General features: G+C 40.8%; 2 protein-coding genes across 3 annotated transcripts in view; one reads left to right on the plus strand and one right to left on the minus strand.

The window, feature by feature from the left end:
* LOC124145758 overlaps window positions 1-24,016 on the minus strand; it is an 81,540-nt gene extending 57,524 nt beyond the window's left edge. For both annotated transcript variants that reach the window (XM_048401243.1, XM_048401242.1), the window contains exons 1-2: window positions 23,828-24,016; window positions 11,302-11,357 (exon numbers count right to left, since the gene is read on the minus strand). In XM_048401243.1, coding sequence (XP_048257200.1) covers window positions 11,302-11,357; window positions 23,828-23,881 — 110 coding nt within the window. In that variant the 5' untranslated portion in view covers window positions 23,882-24,016. The remainder of the gene's footprint in view (window positions 1-11,301; window positions 11,358-23,827) is intronic.
* Window positions 24,017-24,047: 31 nt separating this feature from the next.
* LOC124145759 (EF-hand calcium-binding domain-containing protein 5-like) overlaps window positions 24,048-25,275 on the plus strand; it is a 35,917-nt gene continuing 34,689 nt past the window's right edge. The window contains exon 1 of the mRNA XM_046515663.2: window positions 24,048-24,169. The gene's annotated coding sequence lies outside the window, so the exon portion shown is untranslated. The remainder of the gene's footprint in view (window positions 24,170-25,275) is intronic.

Below are 25,275 nucleotides of genomic sequence, written 5' to 3' on the forward strand. Positions count from 1 at the left end.
TCCCAATTGTGTGGATTGATTCTCACTCATGATATCAATCACTGGATTGTCTGGTCCAGACCTTAATTATTTACAGACTACCGTCATATAGCTGGAATATTGTTGAGTGTGGCATTAAACAACAAACAAACAAACATACAAAAAAAGTTGTTAAAGCATTGACTAGTCATGCCAAAAAGTGAGTCAGTGAGTTTGAACAGTATTCCAGTTAATCACAACATGTCATCCTGATGTTTTGTTTGTTCATTTGTTGTTTAACGCCGCACTCAGCAATATTCTAGTCATATCGTGGCGGTCTGTAAATAATCGAGTCTGGACCTCACAATCCAGTGACATCATGAGCATCAATGTATGCAATTGGGATACGATGACATGCATCAACCGAGTCAGCGAGCCTGACCACCCAATCCCGTTAGTCGCCTCTTACAACAAGCATAACATCTAGTCTCTGAAATGAACATATTTTACCGATAAAAATATTAAATAATAGTTTTAAAAATATAATAAAAAGGAGCCCAGAGACTCTTCATTTTCACTGCAGTTATCTAGACTTGCCAAACATCATAGCCTTGCATGGGCTCTATTGGAGATATTTCTTTTAGGGTCTGTATGACAGACTGGGGGATATTAGGTAATGAATTTTGTTCTCAAGTGTGCCAAAGGGCACGAAGGATGTTACATACAGACTACATCCCTATCAAAACACAGGCATGTGCAGGTTGCTTTAAAGTACTGTGACTTGTCATGCAACCAGGGCATGTATATATGAGTATCAACAAAGTGGGGTGTAGCAAGTGCTCGCTGCAGCCTACACCTCAATGGCTGACCTTGCCCTTCAAAGTGGAGCATGTGATGAATCATGACAACTTAACACTCTTTTCGAAGTGATGTGAACCGACTGACTTGGGCAGCCCATTACAGGGTGACAGAGTTATAGGAACATGGATAAGTACTCATAATGGTTCCTCCTGATCATGTGGAAGACCTGCGTTTATCCATGCTCGTTGATTTCATTGTCGTACATGTCAATAACGTTGTATATTTCATGTACTTGTCTCATCACACATGAGCGCCTCCGTGGTCTAATGGAAGGGCGTCTGCACATCATACAAAAAGTCGTTAAAAGATGGTACTTGTTATTTCCCTGCCTGACGTTTGCATTAAGGGGCTGAAACAAGGACTGGTCGCCTAGCAGTCGGTATACTGTTTCTGATTGAGGTATTCTTGTTAAAAACTCGTATCTCAGTGGGCTAGCACTATCAATCAGCATTAATCTGGATTAGTACCACACACACTTATGTGCATGCACGTCACAATATTAGTATGCTGTGGTTGGAGCTAGTCTGTCATACACAAAATAAACCTGTGAGTGAGTGAGTGAGTGAGTGAGTTGGGTTTAACGCCGCTTTTAACATTATTCCAGTTATATCACGGCGTGTCAGCTTAATGTGGGAGGAAAGCCCGAAGTGATGCAGGTCTCAGACGTTTACCACTTCGGTGAAACCCACAAGCACGGGTATGGTGCTGACAAACCTAGAAACATAATCAGGGTAAACCGGGATTCGAACCCACAATCATAGGTTTCTGGCGTGTCCAGGGGACTCAACTCTGCACAGAGAATCGTGGCGCCTTAGACCACTGGGCCACCCGTGCCCCCAAATAAACCTGTGCAAATCTATGACGGTATGGCAAGTTTGCTTCAGGGTTTGAAGATATTCTTTGGGCTCTTTTCGACACATTAAACAACCAGTTTCTTTCTTACAATATTTTCATTTCAGATACTCAATGTTGGTCTGGCAATGCATGCTGTCGGGTATTTTAATGCGTGAATAGGGCCTCAATTACATAAATATCATTCATAAGGTTTGAAAGATTAATTTGACCTTTTCATATTTGCACACAGAGATACTCAAAGTTGATAGGTCAGCTCAAGCAATTTTATGTCATATTCAGATATTGTTGCAAACTTAATGACAAGAGAATAGGTCATCTATTTTCACCCTGGTCACAAAGGACATTGTAGATAAGGACCCCCATTGCAGATTTATACAGGATGCACATCGGTTTTAAATATTCAAGTCAGTTCTTAATTTAACAGACAAAACCAAAATCAGGGGGCAAAATAAACTTGAGAAAAATCATGTTCAGTTTTCCAAATACAAAATACAAACATCAATTTCCACACACACATTCTCACTCTTTCACAACCAATCCACAAACAAAACAAACTAAATAACTTTGTGTCAGTAGTTTCGGCAATTAAATGCAAACACAGCAGATTTCAACATTAATCTGTCTAGAATAAATATTTATGAGAAAATCTTGTTTTCGATGGGTCCACTGGCTTTCCCTTCCGATAGCTAAACTAAAATTAATCTGTATTGTGTCCCAGCAAGTCAAGTGTTGTCAATATTGCTATTGACATTGAATGGGCGAGTCGTCGACGGAAAGTGCTAGCACAAACAGCCCCACATAAAGTTAGCGGCTAACAAACGAGGATAAACAGGCCTCGTTTATCCTCGCTGCATAGATGACATGGGAGCAGGATCGGGCAAGAATACCAGGTCTCACCGTGGCGTACCTGCTCCTAGTCACCTGTCAGCCTGTTTCCTTATTGATTGCTGTATCCTAGAAGTACGTAGATCTTCTGTGTGGCTATTCATGCAATGAATGACACAGATAACAATGAATGACTATCAAGGTACTGTTTGAATATTGTTATCTTGAAGAGCGGAACAGTTTGTTTTTTAAAATTGTTTTATTGGGCTTTATCATTGTAGCTGTGTGCCGACAGTTGGCATGGAGCGGTGAAGCATACGGTATATCTTGTATGGCATGAACCGTTATCTCGGAGTTAAATCATGTCAGTTGTTATTTTTTCTTTGTTTTCCTGTGTCTATTTCTGTGTGTCTACCTGCTGCGTTTTCTGATTATGTTGAACAAGAGCCTACAAGCTTGATAAAGTGCATGGGTTGTAAACTGTTGTTCCCTTACAACTCCTTATCACAAAGAGTTCTATCTATCTCTAGACTGTGCCTACATCAAGTGTTCTATGTCTAGACTCTGCCTACCTCAAGTGTTCTATCTCTAGACTCTGCCTACCTCAAGTGTTCTATCTTTAGACTCTCCCTACCTTAAGTGTTCTATCTCTAGACTGCCTACCACAAGTGTTCTATGTCTAGACTCTGCCTACCTCAAGTGTTCTATGTCTAGACTCTGCCTACCTCAAGTGTTCTATCTCTAGACTCTCCCTACCTCAAGGGTTCTATCTCTAGACTCTCCCTACCTTAAGTGTTCTATCTCTAGACTCTGCCTACCTCAAGTGTTCTATCTTTAGACTCTGCCTACCGCAAGTGTTCTATCTCTAGACTCTGCCTACCTCAAGTGTTCTATCTCTAGACTGCCTACCTCAAGTGTTCTATCTCTAGACTCTGCCTGTCTCAAGTGTTCTATCTATCTCTAGACTCTGCCTACCTCAAGTGTTCTATCTTTAGACTCTGCCTACCTCAAGTGTTCTATCTCTAGACTCTGCCTACCTCAAGTGTTCTATCTCTAGACTGCCTACCTCAAGTTTTCTATCTCTAGACTCTGCCTACCTCAAGTGTTCTATCTCTAGACTCTGCCTACCTCAAGTGTTCTATCTCTAGACTGCCTACCACAAGTTTTTTTATCTCTAGACTCTGCCTACCTCAAGTGTTCTATCTCTAGACTCTGCCTACCTCAAGTGTTCTATCTCTAGACTCTGCCTACCTCAAGTGTTCTATCTCTAGACTCTGCCTACCTCAAGTGTTCTATCTCTAGACTCTGCCTACCTCAAGTGTTCTATCTCTAGACTCTGCCTATCTCAAGTGTTCTATCTCTAGACTCTGCCTACCTCAAGTGTTCTATCTCTAGACTGCCTACCACAAGTTTTCTATCTCTAGACTCTGCCTACCTCAAGTGTTCTATCTCTAGACTGCCTACCACAAGTTTTCTATCTCTAGACTCTGCCTACCTCAAGTGTTCTATCTCTAGACTGCCTACCTCAAGTGTTCTATCTCTAGACTCTGCCTACCTCAAGTGTTCTACCTCTAGACTGCCTACCTCAAGTGTTCTATCTCTAGACTCTGCCTACATCAAGTGTTCTATCTCTAGACTCTCCCTACCTCAAGTGTTCTATCTCTAGACTCTGCCTGTCTCAAGTGTTCTATCTCTAGACTCTGCCTACCTCAAGTGTTCTACCTCTAGACTGCCTACCTCAAGTGTTCTATCTCTAGACTCTGCCTACCTCAAGTGTTCTACCTCTAGACTGCCTACCTCAAGTGTTCTATCTCTAGACTCTCCCTACCTCAAGTGTTCTATCTCTAGACTCTGCCTGTCTCAATCGTTCTATCTCTAGACTCTGCCTACCTCAAGTGTTCTACCTCTAGACTGCCTACCTCAAGTGTTCTATCTCTAGACTCTGCCTACCTCAAGTGTTCTACCTCTAGACTGCCTACCTCAAGTGTTCTATCTCTAGACTCTGCCTACCTCAAGTGTTCTATCTCTAGACTCTCCCTACCTCAAGTGTTCTATCTCTAGACTCTGCCTGTCTCAAGTGTTCTATCTCTAGACTCTGCCTACCTCAAGTTTTTTATCTCTAGACTCTGCCTACCTCAAGTGTTCTATCTCTAGACTCTGCCTACCTCAAGTGTTCTATCTCTAGACTCTGCCTGTCTCAAGTGTTCTATCTCTAGACTCTGCCTACCTCAAGTGTTCTATCTCTAGACTGCCTACCTCAAGTTTTCTATCTCTAGACTCTGCCTACCTCAAGTGTTCTATCTCTAGACTCTGCCTATCTCAAGTGTTCTATCTCTAGACTCTGCCTACCTCAAGTGTTCTATCTCTAGACTCTGCCTACCTCATGTGTTCTACATCCAAACACTGCTCTCTGCAATATATTAGCTATATGACGGCAGTCTGTAAATAATGGGATACGATGACATGCATCAACCAAGGGCAGCCAATCTGACCACCCAATCCCATTAGTCGCCTATGATGCTCCAGATGAAAAGAGAGTTTCACAAAACACCAGGACAAAGGTGAAAATGCTATAAAACTATAAAACCTAGTATTGTCAACAGAGACTGCTTCTAGTCTGGTGACACAGCCAGTAGTTAGTAGTGCATGAAGCAATGTTGCTGTATGGGACAAGTCACATATTGTGCTTACAGCGTACTAATGCATTGCAGTGCATTAAGTAACAAGTAGTCTGTAAATGTGTGACTGACAGTGAACTATAGCCTTGCTCCAAGGCTGTACTGAGTAATAAGTCCATGATGTATGGTAATTTATCCTTATAATAGGCAAGTCTAGATAAGCAGACTTTCAAACATGCTATGCTTTTATGGATCAGTTTGTTTCATATTGTTTATAAAAGCTAGAATTATGATTTGAACTAATAATCATTGCCTTAGAGACTTGTGCAAGTCTAAGTGTACTAAAACAGTCCTGTCTAACATCAGGTAAAGAGAGCTGCAAGTTGTCATGGTTGTTGAGTCATGTACGTTTCAGTCAGCTGATTGCTTGGGGCATGTATGTTTCATCTTAGACTTGGACGGGTCTCTTATCCAATAATTATTAGTTTAAAATCATAATGTCTAGATTATGTACATAACAAGGACAAGCTGTCCCTATAAAAGACTGGAGTCCACATGTCTAGACTTGCCTATTTGGAGGATAGGATTACTGCACATCCATGGACTTATCTTTCATTACAGCCTTGGAGCAAGGCTAGTTTCATCTCTCTACTGGTTGGAACAGAAGGATTAGTGTTTGTAATTATGTCTGAATGTGTTACGGTATTGATTGGGTGATCTAACTGATGTGGCGTAGATGCTGGTGCGCCAGTGGCTAGAGTGTAACAGTGTAGAAGGGTGTGTGTGGTTATTGCTTAACATTGCTTAGCACTGCATCAGCCATCTTGCAGCTATTCATGGCTGCAGAGGGGGCATCGGTGGCCAAGTTGTCTAAAGCGCCGCGATTCACTGTGCAGAGTTGCGTCCCTTGGGCACGCCAGAAACTTATGATTGTGGGTTTGAATCCCGGTTCGCCCCGATTATGTTTCTAGGTTTGTCAGCACCATACCCGTGCTCGTGGGTTTCATCGAAGTGGTAAACGTTTGAGACCTGCATCACTTCGGGCTTTCCTCCCACATTAAGCTGACACGCCGCGATATAACTGTAATACTGTTAAAAGCGGCGTTAAACCCAACTCACACACTCATGGCTGTAGACCAAGTGATTATTCACTGGACATTGCTTTTCTTTTGTGGGACCATATTTTTCTCATATAACTTTTGCGTTTTGATTATAAAATCCTTGTGGGGTGTGATCCATCTCAACTTTAGACCCGTGAAGATCCGGGTTAGAATAGGTCTTCAGCAACCCTGCTTGCCGTACCAGGTGTCTGTGCTTATCGTAAGAGGCGACTAACGGGATTGGGTGGTCAGGTTCGCTGACATGGTTGATGCATGTCATCGTATGCATGCGTGGATCGATGCTCATGGTGTCAATCACTGGATTGTCTGATCCACACACGGTTATTTACAGACCGCCATCATATAGCAGGAATATTGCCGAGTGTGGCGTTAAACAACAAACAAACAAAAAAACACTGATCCATGAAGTATTCTGTGAGGGGTCAGAAGTCATACAAGTGCAGCCAGACAATATTTTCATTTTTTAAAACAAAGGCCAAACAACCCCAGTCTGACACTGACAGACAAGTAATTGAATTCAACGCTATCATGCTTACAACTAACTGTATTCCGTGGACAATAAGCTAGTCTAAAGTCCAGACTGTGTCGTGCAAGTCAGTTTAACATTCTGACGAGGTTGAACCATGAAGAAGCTTTGTCTATTGCAAGTGTTAAAAGTCTACATCAAATGTTACTTGCAGCATCATGACATATATAGTTTAACTGTTTAAATGAGTCAGTATATGCTTCATACTTGGTGGCTTCTAGCAGGTCATGGAGTGCTAGGCTCTTCAATGGTTGACATGGGAGGCACGAGGACAAACCTATCATATGACATAATGCATGATAGAGTACCTTTTGTGCTGTGAGGACATACCTTAAAAAAACATCAGGAAAATCTCTAACGATGAGCGAACTTCTATTTTAGAACAGAATCTCAACAAACGAGTTCATGAAGTTCATCATTTTCTCCATCACATACATATCTTCCCTCATCCTTGGGGTGAGCTGAAATGGGGTTAAATGTCACCTTCAAGGTCAAGGCTATTGCACTTGTTTGAATGCACATGTATTAGTCTGTCTCACAATCCCTGAACCAAAAAACAGTCCCTTCAACTCCCTTCCGCCCAGCCCTTACTGTAATGCTATAGCCCTAAATGAAGCAAGTCTAGATTTTCCACAATCTCCCATCTTACTGGGGCTCCTTTTCAATTTAAATGGAGTCGTTTCTCGAATCAAAAGCAAATATCAAAGAATAGGTCTAGCACATCTGTATAGCTGCTTGTGCTAGTCCAGACTAATGCTTCATAGTGCTAGCCTATTGAGATAACATGCCACAGTTCAACAGGGATACCCCACTCAGACACGGTGTGAAGTCGACCAGTCCTTGTTTTATCCCCTCAATGCCAAGCGCCAGGCAGGGTAACAACAAGTATCATGTTTAAACATCTTTCGGTATGACAAGGTCGGAATTGAACCACCGACCTTCCTCTTCCCAGGGAGACATTCTATCCACTAGACCATGGAAGAAGACTCATCTTCCTGAGTCAAGGGAGTGAACTGACTGTAAAAGTCCAGTTTCCACCCTTGCAAAACTGGGCTGGATTGAAGGAGTTACATTATGGCTGGATTAACGAGTCTATGCATAGTCCAATCAAAAATGACATAACAAACTAGACATCCGATTGGTATACAACATGGGTCCCAACGTGCAGATTTTGGTTGACTGCAGGATTTGCAAAGCATGTGTACTATCAACTGGGCGTCGACAGATATTTTGCAAATCGTTTTGCAAACGTTTTTAATCAAGGTGCTCAAGTGCTTATATGCAAATTGGGGGGTAAGACCTGTTTTATTACAATATAGATCTTGATTATCAGTCAGATCATCAATGCAAGTGATATGAGAGATGGAATCTGATTGGTCAATAGGAGGGACATGGAAGGGACATAACTCATCAAAGCCACTGGTGATGCTATGATTGAGCCTGGAAATTCCAGCCTCGTTCAGCAAGGGTGGAAACTGGACTTTTTAAGTCAGTTAACGTCCTTGCCTCGGGAAGATGTAAAGACTCCATATTTTAGCTTTAAAAAATTTCCCATAAAATAAATAAGTGATTTGTTGGTGGAAAACCATGATGTCATGGGTATAACATGTTATTCTGGTAAAGTTTATTTTGATCACTCACCAACAATCTCAAACAAATAAGAAAACGGAACACAAACATAAATTATAAAAATAAGCAGCCTCGGAATTCCTCAAATACCTTTTCATAATGGGATGACATACATACATATATCTACACAGCACATCAGTAAGACTGAAACTATATATCTCCCACTAAACAGCGATGTGGTTAAAGATACATGCACTCTCATCACTTGACCCCCACATGTGACATTTGACCCCACGAGCATCACATGACCGGCCCATGTGACATGACGGATTAATTCCCCTGGTATGTTAATAGCATGGCTGCGTTGAAATGGTGGCGACATTGCATATTTAGATGTTGTGTGTTGCTGTCAACAGCTGTTGTGATTTACAGGGATCAATTACAGCAATAAATTACAGTCATTAAGTTCATGAAGCATGGCGGTTCATCTGTGAGAAAATATTGATCCATTCAAAAACATTATGTCACTCTAAAGACACTGTAATGACCCTAAACCTATCAGGGTTTCAGATGGGTTCATTTTCCAGGACATTGACTCATTGTCATCTTGGTAACCCAGAATGTCCTATACAGATTATTTTTTTAAGATTTCGGTTTGGCAATGAAATAGAAGAATGTCCCATAAAATTATGAAAATGTCCTCATACCATTGTTTAGAAAAATCACAGCCTATTAATCATTAATGTGAACGATTCAAGAGTAAGGCCCCTTATTTTTTAGTTGGTTTATGACTTTGAGACCAACCGACAAAAAATAAGCTGAAATTACAAAAAATGACATTTGATAAAAATCTTCATGAAACCCAATCATTTGTCTTACAGTATCTTGCCATGTTGAAACTTTCAAAGCTCCACACATTCACAAATTCCTCATGTGACACAAAATAACACAGTTTTTCAGAACAACAAGCATGACAAGTGGTGTTTTGAGTTCCGAGGTAAATATCACTTGCATGCAATTCATTCCCTGCCTGCATCCCCAAAGAATGATCGATAGAATAACTTGAGAATATTTCAACAGGACAACCAATCAGAGCCCTTGTATCTATATAACTGAGTAATACGTATTGAAACTCTCATTGGTCAGTATAGTCTTGCAGTAGAATGCTTACTGTCAACCGTGCATTAACCATTTGCTCTCCACGATATTTTAGGCATGTAAAGAATTTGTTAAAAAGAAATGACAAAATAATTTGGGGCGAGTGAGTGAGTGAGTTGGGTTTAACGCCGCTTTTAAGTGTATTCCAGTTATGTCGCGGCGTGTCAGATTAATGTGGGAGGAAAGCCCAAAGTGATGCAGGTCTCAGACATTTACCACTTTGGTGAAACCTATGAGCACGGGTATGGTGCTGACAAACCTAGAAACATAATCAGGGCAAACCGGGATTCGAACCCGCAATGATATGTTTCTGGCGTGCCCAAAGGGACGCAACTCTGCACAGTGAATCGCGGCGCCTTAGACAACTGGGCCACCCGTGCCCCCTAATTTGGGGAGAGGACAAGCTTATAGTGCAAATTCGTTACAATTATGTCAATATCACAATGTTACATGTTTATCTCTGTACTTTCGCTGTAGATGCTATTCTTTACATCAAACTAGTGGCTAGATATTTTGAGAAAACTCAGGGTGTTGCAGTTCAGGGAATATTTTCAACTGGCTATACAGAAGCTGATTCTTCAACTGAAATGTGTGTTGACGATTGCTATGCACAACCTGAGCGATGATATGAGCGATGGAATGAGAGATGGAATGAGTGATGGGATGAGTGATGGGATGAGTGATGGAATGAGCGATGGGATGAGCGATGGGATGAGCGATGGGATGAGAGATGGGATGAGTGATGGAATGAGTGATGGGATGAGCGATGGGATGAGAGATGGGATGAGCGATGGGATGAGAGATGGGATGAGTGATGGGATGAGTGATGGGATGAGTGATGGAATGAGCGATGGAATGAGTGATGGGATGAGTGATGGAATGAGCGATGGGATGAGTGATGGGATGAGTGATGGAATGAGCGATGGGATGAGTGATGGAATGAATGAGTGATGGTTGTATGGGGATTATGATATGACTGATATGTGAATGACAACGAGAATCCATGTGATGCATGAATGCAGAATTGATAGAAAAAAATGAAAAGAACATTTACATGAAAAATATTTTGAGTATCTGAAAAAAAACAGCTGCATGTAAATATAGAAAAGAACATATACAAGAAACACAGAGAGACAGCAGACGTATAATATATTTGACTGACATTGACTACCATGATTGCAAGTAATAATTGTAAGCATCGTATACTGAAACACTTTGAAAACGCATAGTGGATATAACTCTTGTTTGTTTGTTGTTGTTTACACCATGCTCAGCAATATTCAAGCTGTATTACGGCGGTCTGTAAATCATCGAGTCTTGACCTCACAATCCAGTGATTGACATCATGAGCATCGATTCACGTGATTGGGATACAATGACATGTATACACCAAGTCAGTGAGCCTGACCACCCGATCCCGTTAGTCGCCTCTTACGACAAGCATGGTTACTGAAGAATTATTCTGACCCGAATGGGTTTTGACTCTTGATAGTAACTAGTGACTGGAGGTTATGTCCAGGTATGAAAACGTGAATGAGGATTCAAACACAGACACCATTATTGCAATGGTGCATGCCTTCAGATCTCACTACCACATGCCAATTTCTTTGGTTTCTTTTAGTTCGCTTAAAGTTATTTCCCAAATTCCACAATGCGTTTTCGTAGTGTGTCAGGACAGCATCTTTGTTTCCTGACATCACAGAGCTTCACGAGACTTCTTCAGTAGATGTCTTTGCCACGTTAACACGGACACAACAGGAAAATTGACACAGACGACAAGATGAAACTACAGATAAAGTGTTAATGTTACCTCCTATTCCGGAGAGGCGATCGCCCACTTCCTCCTTCCTCACCATCAGGGGTTTCCTGAAACAGAGCCAAACACAATGGGTTGAACACTCAATTTCCAATTTCCAAGACAGGCATGCCCTTTTAGAGCAGTATGCATTCATAGACACGACCACTGGTCCGCTTGTCTGAGACAAGTGAAAATCTGGACGGACTAGTTGATTTCTTAAATGTCTTGTTATTTTACAAAAAACACAAGTTCAAAATGAGCTGTGGACAAGCTGGATATGGCCAATTGCAACTACATTGTGGCAATCTTAGTATCAAGAGTAAAAAGATTTCACACCTTGGTCTGCTCTGGGAGAAATTATTCATCAAAGAGTTATCTCCCTTTGACTGGCTGTGTTTGGTATAATTTCAAGTCCTCCTAATGAACTGATTTAAGCACATTCTCACAAGACAATGGTATTGCAATAGTGAATAGCCCTCAACAGTCATCCCGATCATGTATCCTGAACATCAACACAAAGAAGGGAGAGAGGGGTTGCAACATATACACAACAATAGATGTCTGTCATATTCAAAAGGTTCTGGGGTAGAATAGATCTTCAGCAACCCATGCTTGCTGTAAAAGGTGACTATGCTTGTCGTAAAAGGCGACTAACGGGATCGAGTGGTCAGGCTCGCTGACTTGGTTGATGCATGTCATCGATCCCAATTGCGTGGATCGATGCACATGATATCAATCACTGGATTGTCTTGTCCAGACTCGATTATTTCCAGACCGCCGTCATATAGCTGGAACATTGCTGAGTGCGGAGTTAAACAACAAACCAACCAAGCAACCATATTCAACAGGACCTTCCCAAAATATTTGACATTGTTTTCCAAACATAGAGCAGTCTATCATACAAAACCACACTAAAGCTTCTTAATATTTTGGCAGTTATGTTGTCTTGTAGTCTGACCTCCCTCAAATTTCAAACATGTGTCTGTAGGTTCTGCAGCCTTCCTTATAACCCACCCATAACTCTCTCCACTCCTTAAGTCTGTCTCCTAGGCCCAAGAGAATAAAAAAAAAATCCAACTCAAGTCTAGCATTGTTTGGGGCTCCATTTGGATTTTACATTTTTTTGTAGACATATATATATTTTTAAATACATGAAAAAAGATATCTTTATTTCTGGGTCTAAATGTTACCATAACCCCTCATTCACCCCTACCACCACCTCATTCACTCACTCATCCACTTTTCACTATCCCTTCCCTCACTAATCCATTACCCCCCTTACCAACCCATAAAACTCACCATCCCACCCACCCCATCAAAGGAAACAAAAAAACGACAACCCCAAACTCCCAAAAAAACCAAACCCACTCACTCACACCCCCTTCCCCCAATCCACCCCCCCCTTCACTCATCCCGACCACCCCTTCACTCACTTACCCATTACCCCCTCATTTACACCACATCACCCACCCACCATCACCACCCCCGCCCCATGTCAGCCATCCACCACCCCTTCACTCACTCACCCATAACTCACCCCCACCACCACCCCTTCCCCCATCCACCACTGCTTTACTCATCCTGACCACCCCTTCACTCACTTACCCATTACCCCCTCATTTACACCACATCACCCACCCACCATCACCACTCCAGCCCCATGTCAGCCATCCACCACCCCTTCACTCACTCACCCATAACCCCTCACTCACCCCTCACTCACCCCCCTTCCCCCATCCACCACCGCTTTACTCATCCCGACCACCCCTTCACTCACTTACCCATTACCCCCTCATTTACACCCACCCACCATCACCACTCCAGCCCCATGTCAGCCATCCACCACCCCTTCACTCACTCACCCATAACCCCTCACCTGCCTCTCACCCACCACGCCCTCACTCACTTAGCTGCCCACACACCCACCCCCCATCGTCAAGGACCTGGGAAAATAACAAGTTACTGCCACAGTTCTGTCAATCTGGACAGGATTTACTTTCACACTCCTTGCTTTTCAGGGGAATTTGTCAGTTAGCATCACCAAATAATGAAAAATCTTGTCTATTTTACACTCATATTTTTTTTTCTCACACAAGGCTCTTAAGTGGCCTTGCCCTTGAACGTTGCCTGTCACCTGTGAGAACCTGGTGGACAAGACTGCCGTGTGGGGGCTGCTCGGAAGACAGCGGAAGACAGCTGCTGCTGATGACGATAATGATGATAACAAAGTTCCTTTCCAAATTTTATCAAAATCTTCACTTTTGAAACAAATTGTTTTCTTTCCATCTACATTATCTCTAAAGGGTTGCTTTGACTGCCTCGTGCTCTAATTTTCCTTTGACCAAAATGTGTCAAAGATTGGCATGATTGAGTTAACTGTGTTTGTTTATTTGTTTAACACTGCACTCAGCAATATTCCAGCTATATGATGGCGGTCTGTAAAATAATCAAGTCTGGACCAGACAATCATGAGAATTGGTCCATGCAATTGGGATACGATGACATGCATCAACCATGTCAGTGAGCATGCACCCGATCCCTTTAGTCACCTTTTACGGCAAGAATAGTCGCCTTTTACGGCAAGCATGGGTTGCTGAAGACCTATTCTCAACTGTAAAAAGTGAGGTCCAAGTCAACAAAATTTAGTGGTTTTTGTGTGTGTGTGGGTGGGGGGGGCATCCGACCCGTATTCAGCACAATTTTATTTATTTCAGCATCATGTTCAGGGAACAATGACCGCGGGCCCCTGACAATCTGAAGCACTGCTTAACATGTTTCTTCTCTTGTCTGTCCCTACTGTCTATAGACCGCCTCCGTGGTCTAGTGGTAGAGCGTCCGCCCGGAGAGCGGAAGGTCCAGGGTTCGATACCGGGCCGCGTCATACGTTAAAAGATTGTACTTGTTGTTACCCTGTCTGGCGCTCGGCATTAAGGGGCTAAAACAAGGACTGGTCGGCTTGGAGTATACTGTGTCTGAGTGGGGTATTCATGTTAAACTGCGGCATGGTATCTCAGTGAGTTAGCACTATAAATCGGCATCAGTCCGGACTAGTACAAGCAGCCACACACACACATACACGTGCATGCACGTCGCTATATAAGTGCAATAATCTTGGACGCGACGTTAAACCCAATTTCACCTCACCTCACCCTACTGTCTATCATGACTATAGTAATATACAATCACAACCTTTTTACTGATTGACAATGCAAATCCCATTATTTGCTCATCAGCATCATCATTTGATCTGTTCTCCCAGGGACAGCTTGTATTACCACATGAACACAATACCCTTACACACCTGAAACAGATACTAAACACACACACCCCACTGCAGTCCAACCACTGCTGAATCGCCCTGACATTGACTGGCGGACCCATTTCACCAGCTCAGCATCACCCAGGTCTTGTCCTCCCCCCCCCCCTGAGATTACTGGTGTGGTGTTAAGTTATTACCCACAGGAAAATGAGAGGAATGTGACCTTTGCCGCTGTCTATTCCTCCTGAATTAAGGAGACGTTTTAAGTTACTGTTGACAGGTAGAATATACGACAACAACCCAAATCATTCGTCACAGATCTTCACACTCAGGCCTCAAAGTTGCGACTAAAATGGTCGTCAGTCCGACCCAAATTTTAGTTTGTCTACTGTCTAAAATTCAGAGGTAGCCAAATGATTACCTTGAAAAATATTCTGTGGCGACTAAATTCTATTGCTACACATCTGTAGACACAAAAATAAATAACATCTGATCTTGGAAAACACTTCTGCTAATATTATTATAATTGTACTCGCAAATAATTCCTCCTAAAGTCGACAATGAACTGAAATACATAAATATTAATGTAATTTGTACTTTATTTTAGTTGACAATGCTCAATGGATAAGCAAGGATATGCCTATATAATCCAGTAACATAAACTGTGTCATTGTTCGAGTCACGAGTAACAAAAATCAAGTACAGTTTGCACTAATACACAATTCGAAGACGAGTGCTATAACTTGTACATATTAAAACAGTTATTTGATAAAAGACAATTTCAAATGCTTTTGGCTACCTACAATATTGGCTTGACTTCTTGATTTTAACACTGGCTACCTGGAAAGAAATACAACTTTGAGGCCTGACCCTGCTTGCTTAAAAAAACTTAATGATGATTGAAAACAACAGTCTCTGACTTTAGCCACTGGTCCAAAGCACGGGGTCAGTAAAATTCTGTTCGTTGTAATTTGTTTGTTTGTTTGTTGTTTAACGCCACACTTAGCAATATTCCTTCTATATGACAGTGGTCTGTAAATCATCGAGCATGATCAACGCAATTGAGATACGATGACATGCATCAACCAAGTCAGCGAGCCTGACCTACCGATCCCGTTAGTCGCCTCTTACGACAAGCATACGGCAGGCATGGGTTGCTGAAGACCTATTCTACCCCGGATCTTCACGGGTCTGTTCCGTGTAGTAAGCTCAGAAATATTAGTCCATACAATAACATATAAATTGATTGAAAATTTTGCTGTAAGACAAGTTAGGGCTACTTGAAAATACCACAAACATAAAGTCTTATACCGAAATATCTCACAGGATTTACCGGGGTCTATCTTTTTTCAGTTTTGTTTGTTTGTTGTTTAACGCCGCACTCAGCATTATTCCAGCTATATGACGGCGGTCTGTAAAATAATCGAGTCTGGACCAGACAATCCAGTGATTGACATCATGAGCATCGATCCACGCAATTGGGATCGATGACATGCATCACCCAAGTCAGCGAGCCTGACCACCCGATCCCGTTTGTCGCCTCTTACGACAAGCATAGTCGCCTTTTACGGCAAGCATGGGTTGCTGAAGACCAATTCTACCCGGGATCTTCATGGTTTTGACCCACCAGAACAAAAAGGACCTTATGGGTGCTAGGATACAATTGTGCTAAAGACTTTGATGTCAACTTACTTCATTGCAGATCGCCATGTGTGCGGACAGTAAAAAAAGAAAATCCTATACTTCTCTCGTTAGTTTGTAGTGTAATAAAAACATTATTTCAAAAACTTTCAGCATACAGTTCACTTTCAATTCATCAGACATTATGTGTAAAAACTGCAATATTCATTAAATTGGGGTAAACCAATACCAGTGTTCCCGTTTACCGGTAATTACCGGTTTTTAACCAGTAACATTATGCTAGGACCGGTAATTCTTATGCCTGCCAATCCCTATGGACCGACAAAAAGTACCTGATAAATCTTTGCTGCTGAACAAAAGATTGGCGATATTGAATAAAGTATATTTTTCGAACGAAGCCAGCTTGTCTGTTATCAGCAGGGTTTCCCCGTTATCTATTTTTGGCGCAAGGAAATAACATTACGCTTTGCTTCAAGGTTAAATATATATTTGTAGAGACTCGAACAAAAGTGAACGTCATTTCAAACCATGTGCTCCGAGTTTATGTAATATGTCATCAAAACAGACGAAGCTTTTAAGTTTTTTCGCTGGCAACCCTGAGAATCCCCGTAAATGTACAAATGATGAATTAGAAAAGTCATCCAGTGACAGTACTAATTGTGACGGCGGGATTAAAAAGGCCAAAACTGCTACAAAAGATAAAACAATAAAAATCAGGAACTTTCACGATGACCGGTTGAATGAATTTAGATGGTTACGCACGAGTCAGAAACAGAGATGATGTTTTGTCGTATATGTGAGGCAGCAGGGAAGCTGAATGGGTTCACCAAGGGATGCATTAACATGCAAAAGTCGGCTATAAAAGAGCACAGAGACAGTAACAGTCACCATGATGCTGTTTTTATTATGTCAAATAAAAAGTCATGGCTGGCCACATGTCTGTAGCTAAAGGAAAAACGGACGATAACCTAACCGTGTTGATGAGAACTGTGCTATATATGGCAAAAGGGAATATTGCCGCAGACAAATTTTCAAGTCTTACTGAACTGCAGAAAAGAAATGGTTGTTCGTCATTATCGGGGTTTTATACACCCATGGGGACAGCATGGAAGAAATGGAAAGCGCAATTACCGAATCGACCATAGAACATTTGAAAAAAACACCTTTCAGATAGCAAATATATCGGTTTGATTATTGACAAAACTGTCAACATTCTGTTGGAAAAAACCTGATCATTTTGCTTATATGGTAAATGGCGGCAAAGCAGAGACAATATTTCTGGGAAACTATACCGTTCATGGGGGAACGGCAGAAATAAAAACGGCAAAGATCAGGAGGAAAGGGTTATGCCAGTGAACAAAATAATTGGTTTGGGATCGGACGGGGCAAGCGTCATGACCGGCATCAGTATCGGTGTTGGTGTGAGACTTAAAACAAGTGATTGTCCTTGCTTAGTGCACGTACACTGCATTGCACATCGTGTTGTCCTGGTGTCGCAGGATGTAGCTAACCTATCAAAGTGCATATCGGATTACCATACAACAATCAATGATCGGATAAACTGTACCAGTATTCTGCGACATGGTATGACAGACTTAAAGAAGTTTCTAAAGTTTTGGACTGCACAGAATTCTTCAGTGTCAAACAGCCCTGTGCTGTAAGGTGATTGTCGCTGATTTGAGCTGTTACTTCTACAAGATTGAATTGGTCAGCTTTAGTCATTGAAATTGAGGAAGAGGCAGCCCAGCGTAGCAACACAGTGGCGGTGAATCCCGCAAAAAAAATGAAAACGTTTTCATTTGTTGCGACAACGTACATATTGTCTGATGTTCTGCCGTACATGGAAAAACTTGTCTTTCAAAAGGACAACTTGAACCTAGCTATGATACAGTCTATGGTGGAGTCAACCATTGGATGCCTACAAACTTTATTGAATGAAACTGGAAAACATGAAAAACATTTGAATGAAAATGTTGTCGATGACGAGTTTCGTGGTGTCAAGTTGACGTACGCAGATCCGAAGTTTGTCATCTCCTTTCAAGCCAAACGAGTGGGTTTTATTGAAGATTTATTTACGCAATTCATATACGCAATCATTTTCCTGCTGAAAGTCTTAGTGTCTTGCGGTCACTGGACATCGTTCTGAATCCCTTAAGATACCAGAAAGCACTTTCAAGACCTCACCGCGCACGGAGGGGAATCCCTTGACATACTTCGTATCACTTCAGCCCAGTCATTGGTCCATACAATAATGACGACACAGCACACCTACCGGTACTCGATCGAAATGGTTGCAAGAGAGACTTCCAGCAATTCAAGCGAGCTGCAGCTGGCCTGGACACTGTTACGTTTGCGAACACATGCCAGGTCCTGATAAACGAATATGCTGACATATTCCCCGATTTTGCACAACTGGCTACCATTGCGATCACCATTCCAGTGAGCAGCGTACCTGCAGAGCCTGGGTTCAACGTTTAAAACAGAATCCACACAGCCAGTCGTAATAGACTGAGTCAAAGAAGATTGAATAACCTAATGATCCTGAATATGCATGCTGTTGATGACGAAATGAGCTATGCACGAGCAAGAGGAATATTCAAAACAAAAAGAGAAGATTGTGACTGCATGTATGTTGCATGGAACAAAAAAAGTAATTTTATTACGGTTTTTTTATTTGTTCAAAGTTTTAAAAGCCAGCAGAAATATCACCCACCCCTCGTAAACACCGACAAAAAGTATCTGGATGTTGGCAGAATAAATCCAAAATGTACTATTTCTTTTCAAATTCAGTAATGATTTAGAAGAATGTCCTACTAAAGAGTGCACCCCAGAGGATCTGGGTTAGAATTGGTCTTCACCAACCCATGCTTGCCGTAAGACACGACTAATGAGATGGGGTGCTCAGGCTTGCTGACTTGGTTGATGCATGTCATCATATCCCAAATGCATGGATCGATGCTCATTATATCAATCACTGGATTGTCTGGTCCATACTCGATTGTTTACAGTTTGCTGTCATTTAGCTGGAATATTGCTGACAACAAACAAAACCAAAGAGCGATAGCATGATGAAAATGTCCCATTGCCATTGTTCCAGGAAAAAATCACTGTACAGTGGATACCATCAAAACATACCGTACAAAAATACCATGATACATACCAGTAGAGTGAAATACCACACAATATCAGTTCAGTCCTGAGTCACAGAAATACCACACAATATCAGTTTAGTCCTGAAAGTCACAGAAATACCACACAATATCAGTTCACTCCTGAAAGTCACAGCAATACCACACAATAACAGTTCACTCCTGAAAGTCACAGAAATACCACACTCTGTATCCAGTAATGTACAAAACAAGGCCCACACCTTATTGCACAACGCCTGCCATAAACTGCTATATACACACGTCAATATACAACAGCTGATGCAATGTACGAGTGATTGGCTAATTGCCTCCAGCAGTCAGTGCCAATAAGCAATCAGCAGGAGTACTGGAAACTGTTTGTTCCTCTTGCCCTGTGATTTGTTTATTATCTCTGCAGGGTTGCCAAGTACTGAATCGACACTGAATGAGTGAATTACTGACTTTGGTTTAACACAGTTTTGAACAATTTCAGTTACATCAATGCATGTAAGCTTAATGTGGGAGGAAAGCCCAAATGGATGCAGGTCTCAGACGTTTACCACTTCGGTGAAACCCACGAGCACAGGTTTAGTGCTGACAAACCTAGAAACATAATCGGGGCGAACCGGGATTCGAACCCACAATCATAGGTTTCTGGCATGCCCAAGGGATGCAACTCTGCACAGTACCGTAACTGACTGGGCCACTCGTGGCCCCCTACATCCCATGATCAGAAACAATTTTTCTAAGATCATCCTTGGTGATAGCGTGGATGGTTAGTGTGAAGACCATAATTATGTTCTCATCATTAAATATAGATACGCCATAAATAATTAGTAAGCAACTTACATCTATCAGAAAGGGCTTGTCGCATGACTCATTACAACACACATTCGGCTCAAGCCCCACACAGTAATGTGCTACTTGATGGAAATGGAATTGGTCAACTGTGATCAGTGGGTGGTCTCCCTTGTATCATAGTTACTGTTCTCATACATAAATCATGACAATCAAGGTATGGGGTGTGGAAAGTCTCATCATCCATGTCACAAGCCTGAACATCTAACAGCGTTAGCATTTGGCACACAAGCATCATTAACCATGTGAGCATCATTAACCATGTGGGCATGTTAAAGAAACATTTACCGTATTTGTCGTAATAAGCGCCGAGGGCACTCTCAAAATTAGAAATAAGGGGTCTTATTAGCATAAAATTTTGGTGAAAAAAATTGAAAGATCGCAAATTCTGTGCTTTATGCTGACAGCCTGAAATGATACAAAAAGAAAAGACTGTGTGTATTATACACAACAGATATATTTTTCCTGAATTTAATTGCCCTTAATTAAGGGTGCATATAACACATGAGTGTGTATTATACACGAAGAAATAAGTCTTGTGTACATTGATCAATCGGAAGAGTGCTGATTGTGATTGTTCACTCGCCAATATATTAGCAAATATCTCCGTGGGCGCTTATTAGAGTGGGGCGCTTATTACGTCGAATATGGTACTTGCCCAAATGAACATATATTTGCATTTCCTTCATTGCTTCTCTGGTAGTAGAGTAAAATTTATTATCTGAAAATATATAATTTTGATAGAAACAAGCAGCTACATTTAAATTGATAAGGAGCCTCTGTGAGATGGGAGATTGAGACCTGTGGAAAATCTAGACTCGCTTCATTTTGGGTCATAGCAATACAGTAAGGGATGGGCAGATAGGAAAATGATATAGTTCAGGGACTGTGACATACTTCTTTAGTATATGTTGTTTGCTTTATTTTGCAAATCGTTGTTTTTTCAATGATTTGGACGAGCAGTTCTTTGGATTTTTTCCACTGTTTCAGAAATAATTAGGTCAAACTAGTACTGATGCTGTAGTATTTGAGTAAGTGAGTATGGTTTTATGCTGCTTTTAGCAATATTCCAGCAATATCCCGGCAGTGGGACACCAGAAACCCATATACCCACGTGGGGAATCAAACCCTGGTCTTCAGCGTGACAAGTGAATGCTTTAACCACTAGACTACCCCACCACCCCCCATAGTATTTGAAAATAGGACCCCCAAATTGTATATGTTAACATCAGACTATGACAAGGACCCCTTGACTTTCAAATTTCAAACACTGCGGTCCATTTTATACAATGGCAACACAATTACATTTGTTTACTACAAAAGTACAGTAACTGTAACACAATTAACATAATGCATTTCTTTGTTTGGTTAATGGCAGCAAGCCAAGCATCATCTAGGTCTAAACTTGCATGAGTCATTGTTACGCTTGAATGCTCAAATTGGCATTCAGTCCCTTACATTAGATCAATGACCACTTGATAAACTTGACAGATTTATGACATTTACATCACTAGTAGCATATTTACTACCATGATTAACCTAAACGCAAACCCAATGGGGTTAGCCAAGATAATGAGTTAGGCCGTATGGGTTTAGTCCATTGTTTTGAATAAGTTGATGATTTCAGTTACAGAAACACAGATTACAGCCTCTAAACAAATAATGGTGCTGTATTTGCTTAAACATATATTTTTTTAAACCAATATGCTTATATTACACATAAGGTAGGCAAAGAAATGTTTCTTGCAAGGTTTAGTACTACATAAAGGCTTTATGACATACATTGAATATTGTAGTTACTACAAATCTGCATTTTATAACCTATAATTGTACATATAAGTATTTAAAATGCCTACTGACGGAGAAGAAGATGTGAACCAAGATGGCAAGCTGCAATTCTTTCAAGTGAAGACCAAGGTTTACTAAGCTGGTTTGTCTAGTAATTATGAGGAGTACCATATTCGACGTAATAAGTGCCCCGCTCTAATATGCAACCATGGCAATATTTGCTAATATATTGGCTAGTGAACAATCCAAATCAGCACCCCTTCTGATTGATCAATGAACACAAGACTTATTTATTCGTAATTCTTTTGTATCATTTCAGGCTGTCAGCATAAACTACGAAAAATGCAACCTTTCAACTCTTTAGCCCCCTATTTCTAATTTTGAGAGTGCCCAGGGTGCTTCTTACGTCGAATACGGTAATTGATTGTTTTTACATGTTGGTAAGCTTGGCATGTTGATTGAATGTTTTGTTATTGATTGTTAGTAATTGATTGTTTTTACAAGAAGGTATTACACAATCCATTTGTTAACAGATCGATTGAAAATTTTAGTATCACAATATATATATATATATATCGATTAATAATAAGATTAATTATTCTATTTGTGTATTCAAATTACCAATGCAAATCGGCAATTTAATGCTAAAAATGAACTAGACGGATCCATTAAAGGCAGACCATGAACGGTTGCGGAAAATGGTTTATCTTTCTCCCCTCTTACGACTGTTGTCAGTAACATCTCTTCAGCTCATCCTCACACACTGCCACTCAGAACGCCAGCCTAGCACTGGTTACTGGTAGGAGAGTTGTGGTCTAATGAGAGTTGTATAGAGATTAAGATCATCAACAACTAAAAATATTCTTGCATCTTATTTGTTCCCAAATAGTCAGTACAGAACACAACATATAGACATAATCAATATAAATGAACTTTATGGGAGAAGTACATATTTGGTTTTAAAAGTAACAACGTTAAACATAGAAATTTACATAGGGCATTAAACATGCCATTAAGAATATATATAACTTTGACTTTTGAAGTTGTAATTCATTTACATATTCATCAAACTTTCTTCTGGATGGAAGCAAAAACCCAGAACTTGACCAGTAATTGACACTGATAAGGAGTGACGTTCCTGGAGTTGACAGCACTATCAACAAGGGGCATCATGACTCAGAATATATTGGATAACATCACTTAGATACAGATGTTGGAAAGTTAGACCATTGCCTTTACATGTCAAAATTGGAATTTTCTTTCTTCTCATTGTTCATCATAATAAATAACAAACATAATCAATATAAACATTGATTTGGAATAAATATAAATCAATTTGTATCGATACAGTATCGACAGTTCAACATATTTATTGTGGAAGAGGGGCAAATATCCCCCCTCTAGCTACACCGCCTTTGGCCAAGCAATTTGTACATTATTTACGGATCAATATTTTGTTGGAGACTATAAACTGAACAAGTTTAGATACACGGTTTTCATAGCAGACAGCAATTCATAAAATTAACAAAGGTACTGTGATTCAAAATGTTGAATCTGGTATCTACCATGACTATTATGTTCTATTCAATACCTTGAGCTCGATGTGTTTTAATCAGAATGACTGTCGATCTATTTGATAAGCTGCCCCTTGTTTACAAACATTGCGGCTTTGCTAAATAAAACAAAGTGGCAGATTTACTTTTGGAGACATGCATGTCATCACCAGGGCGGCTAATAGTAATGATTTACCACGTGTTTACTGACAAGCAAACAAAAACAATCTAGCCGAAGGTGTGAAAGTTTGACAATGCACTGAATGAATCTGGATGACAGTTCTCCCATACAGATCGCAAATGAAACTTACCGAATCTGGATCGGTGCTAGGGCTCGGAGATCGTTGAACTGTCACCAAAGCCATTGGTGGCTTTATTCAATTAAATACGACAGTTCAAAAGTATTTGTGTCTTCCACATTTGTTTAAGAAATGTGACACAACAGTATTCGTACCAAGTCACACTCCTATCGAGTAAGGAAGTAATTCCGCGCAGACTCTGACCCCACTTCCGCAGGTGCTTTCCGGTTCCATTTCCACACATGCGTAGAAGACTACTTCCTCTTAGCAACGTGTTGACAACAAACATGGCGGTCGGTGCTCTGTGTCAGTGGCTCACTAATGGATAGCGGTCGAAATGTGTACATAATACTTGTAAGTATATGCACTGATGCTGCGATGAAAGGGGTTTTGTATGGCTTTTGGCTTTTAATTGTTGAATGCTACTGAGCTGATCAATAAGTGAAGACAAACTAAAATGCAAACTTTTTGAGTGTTGTCAATGTCAACAACATAATTTAGAAAACAGGTTAGATCTATATAGTCCAGAAATACATCTTTTTAGACTGTAAACGGTTGGAGACGAAATTCACACAATAATATTGCCCTTGTCGCTGCAAGTCTGATATTAATCTATTCACTGGACATTGCTGTTCTTTTGTTGGACCTTATTTTTCTCTTATGTGTTTCATATTTTATGTTTTGATTATAAAATCCTTGTGGGGTGTGGTCCATTTCAACTTTCAAATTGGTAGTGTTCTCCATCTATTGGAGAAGTTGATGTTAGGCATGACACAATTTCTATATTGGGTCAACTGCAGTATTTGGGTCCCCACTTCGGGTTTTTCCTGTAAGGAAGCTGCCAAAGACAGCTTTGCTTACATATAAGCGCGCACGCGCTAGCATGCTGAAATCCGTTAGGAGGCATTTTTGCGCAAAAAGGCCCCCCAAAATGAGCAGGACGTGAAAAGTATGGCCTCCTAATACGCATACATTATATGCACCCTTAATTATGGGCAATTAAATTCTGGAAAATATATCCGTTGTGTATAATATGCACCGACTTTTATTTTGTATCATTTCAGGCTGTCCGCATAAACAACGAAATTTACAATCTTTCAACTCTGGGTTTTTTTCTCACCAAAATTATATTCTAATAAGAGAGCCCTATTTCTAATTTTGAGAGTGCCCTGGGCGCTTATTACGTCAAATACGGTACATGTGGGTAAGTGAGTAAGTTAACAACAACTGATGATAGATTTCTGATGTCCAAGAAGCATACATTTCTCAGATTTTCTCTTAAAAATTGGTAAAAAAGATTTGAAATTAAATAAAAAACACTGCTCTGAACAAAAGGACATGAAGTACGAAATATTTTCTGCCCTGGCAAAACAAGAACTGTTTTTGTTTAGGGGAAACTTTTAAAGTAAGCTTGCTGATCTTATTTGTGATGTTACTTATGAAGATTCCAGTGACATGTT

Source organism: Haliotis rufescens, unplaced genomic scaffold, assembly GCF_023055435.1.
Source record: "Haliotis rufescens isolate VD_foot unplaced genomic scaffold, xgHalRufe1.0.p SCAF_21, whole genome shotgun sequence".
NCBI classification, from domain to species: domain Eukaryota; kingdom Metazoa; phylum Mollusca; class Gastropoda; order Lepetellida; family Haliotidae; genus Haliotis; species Haliotis rufescens.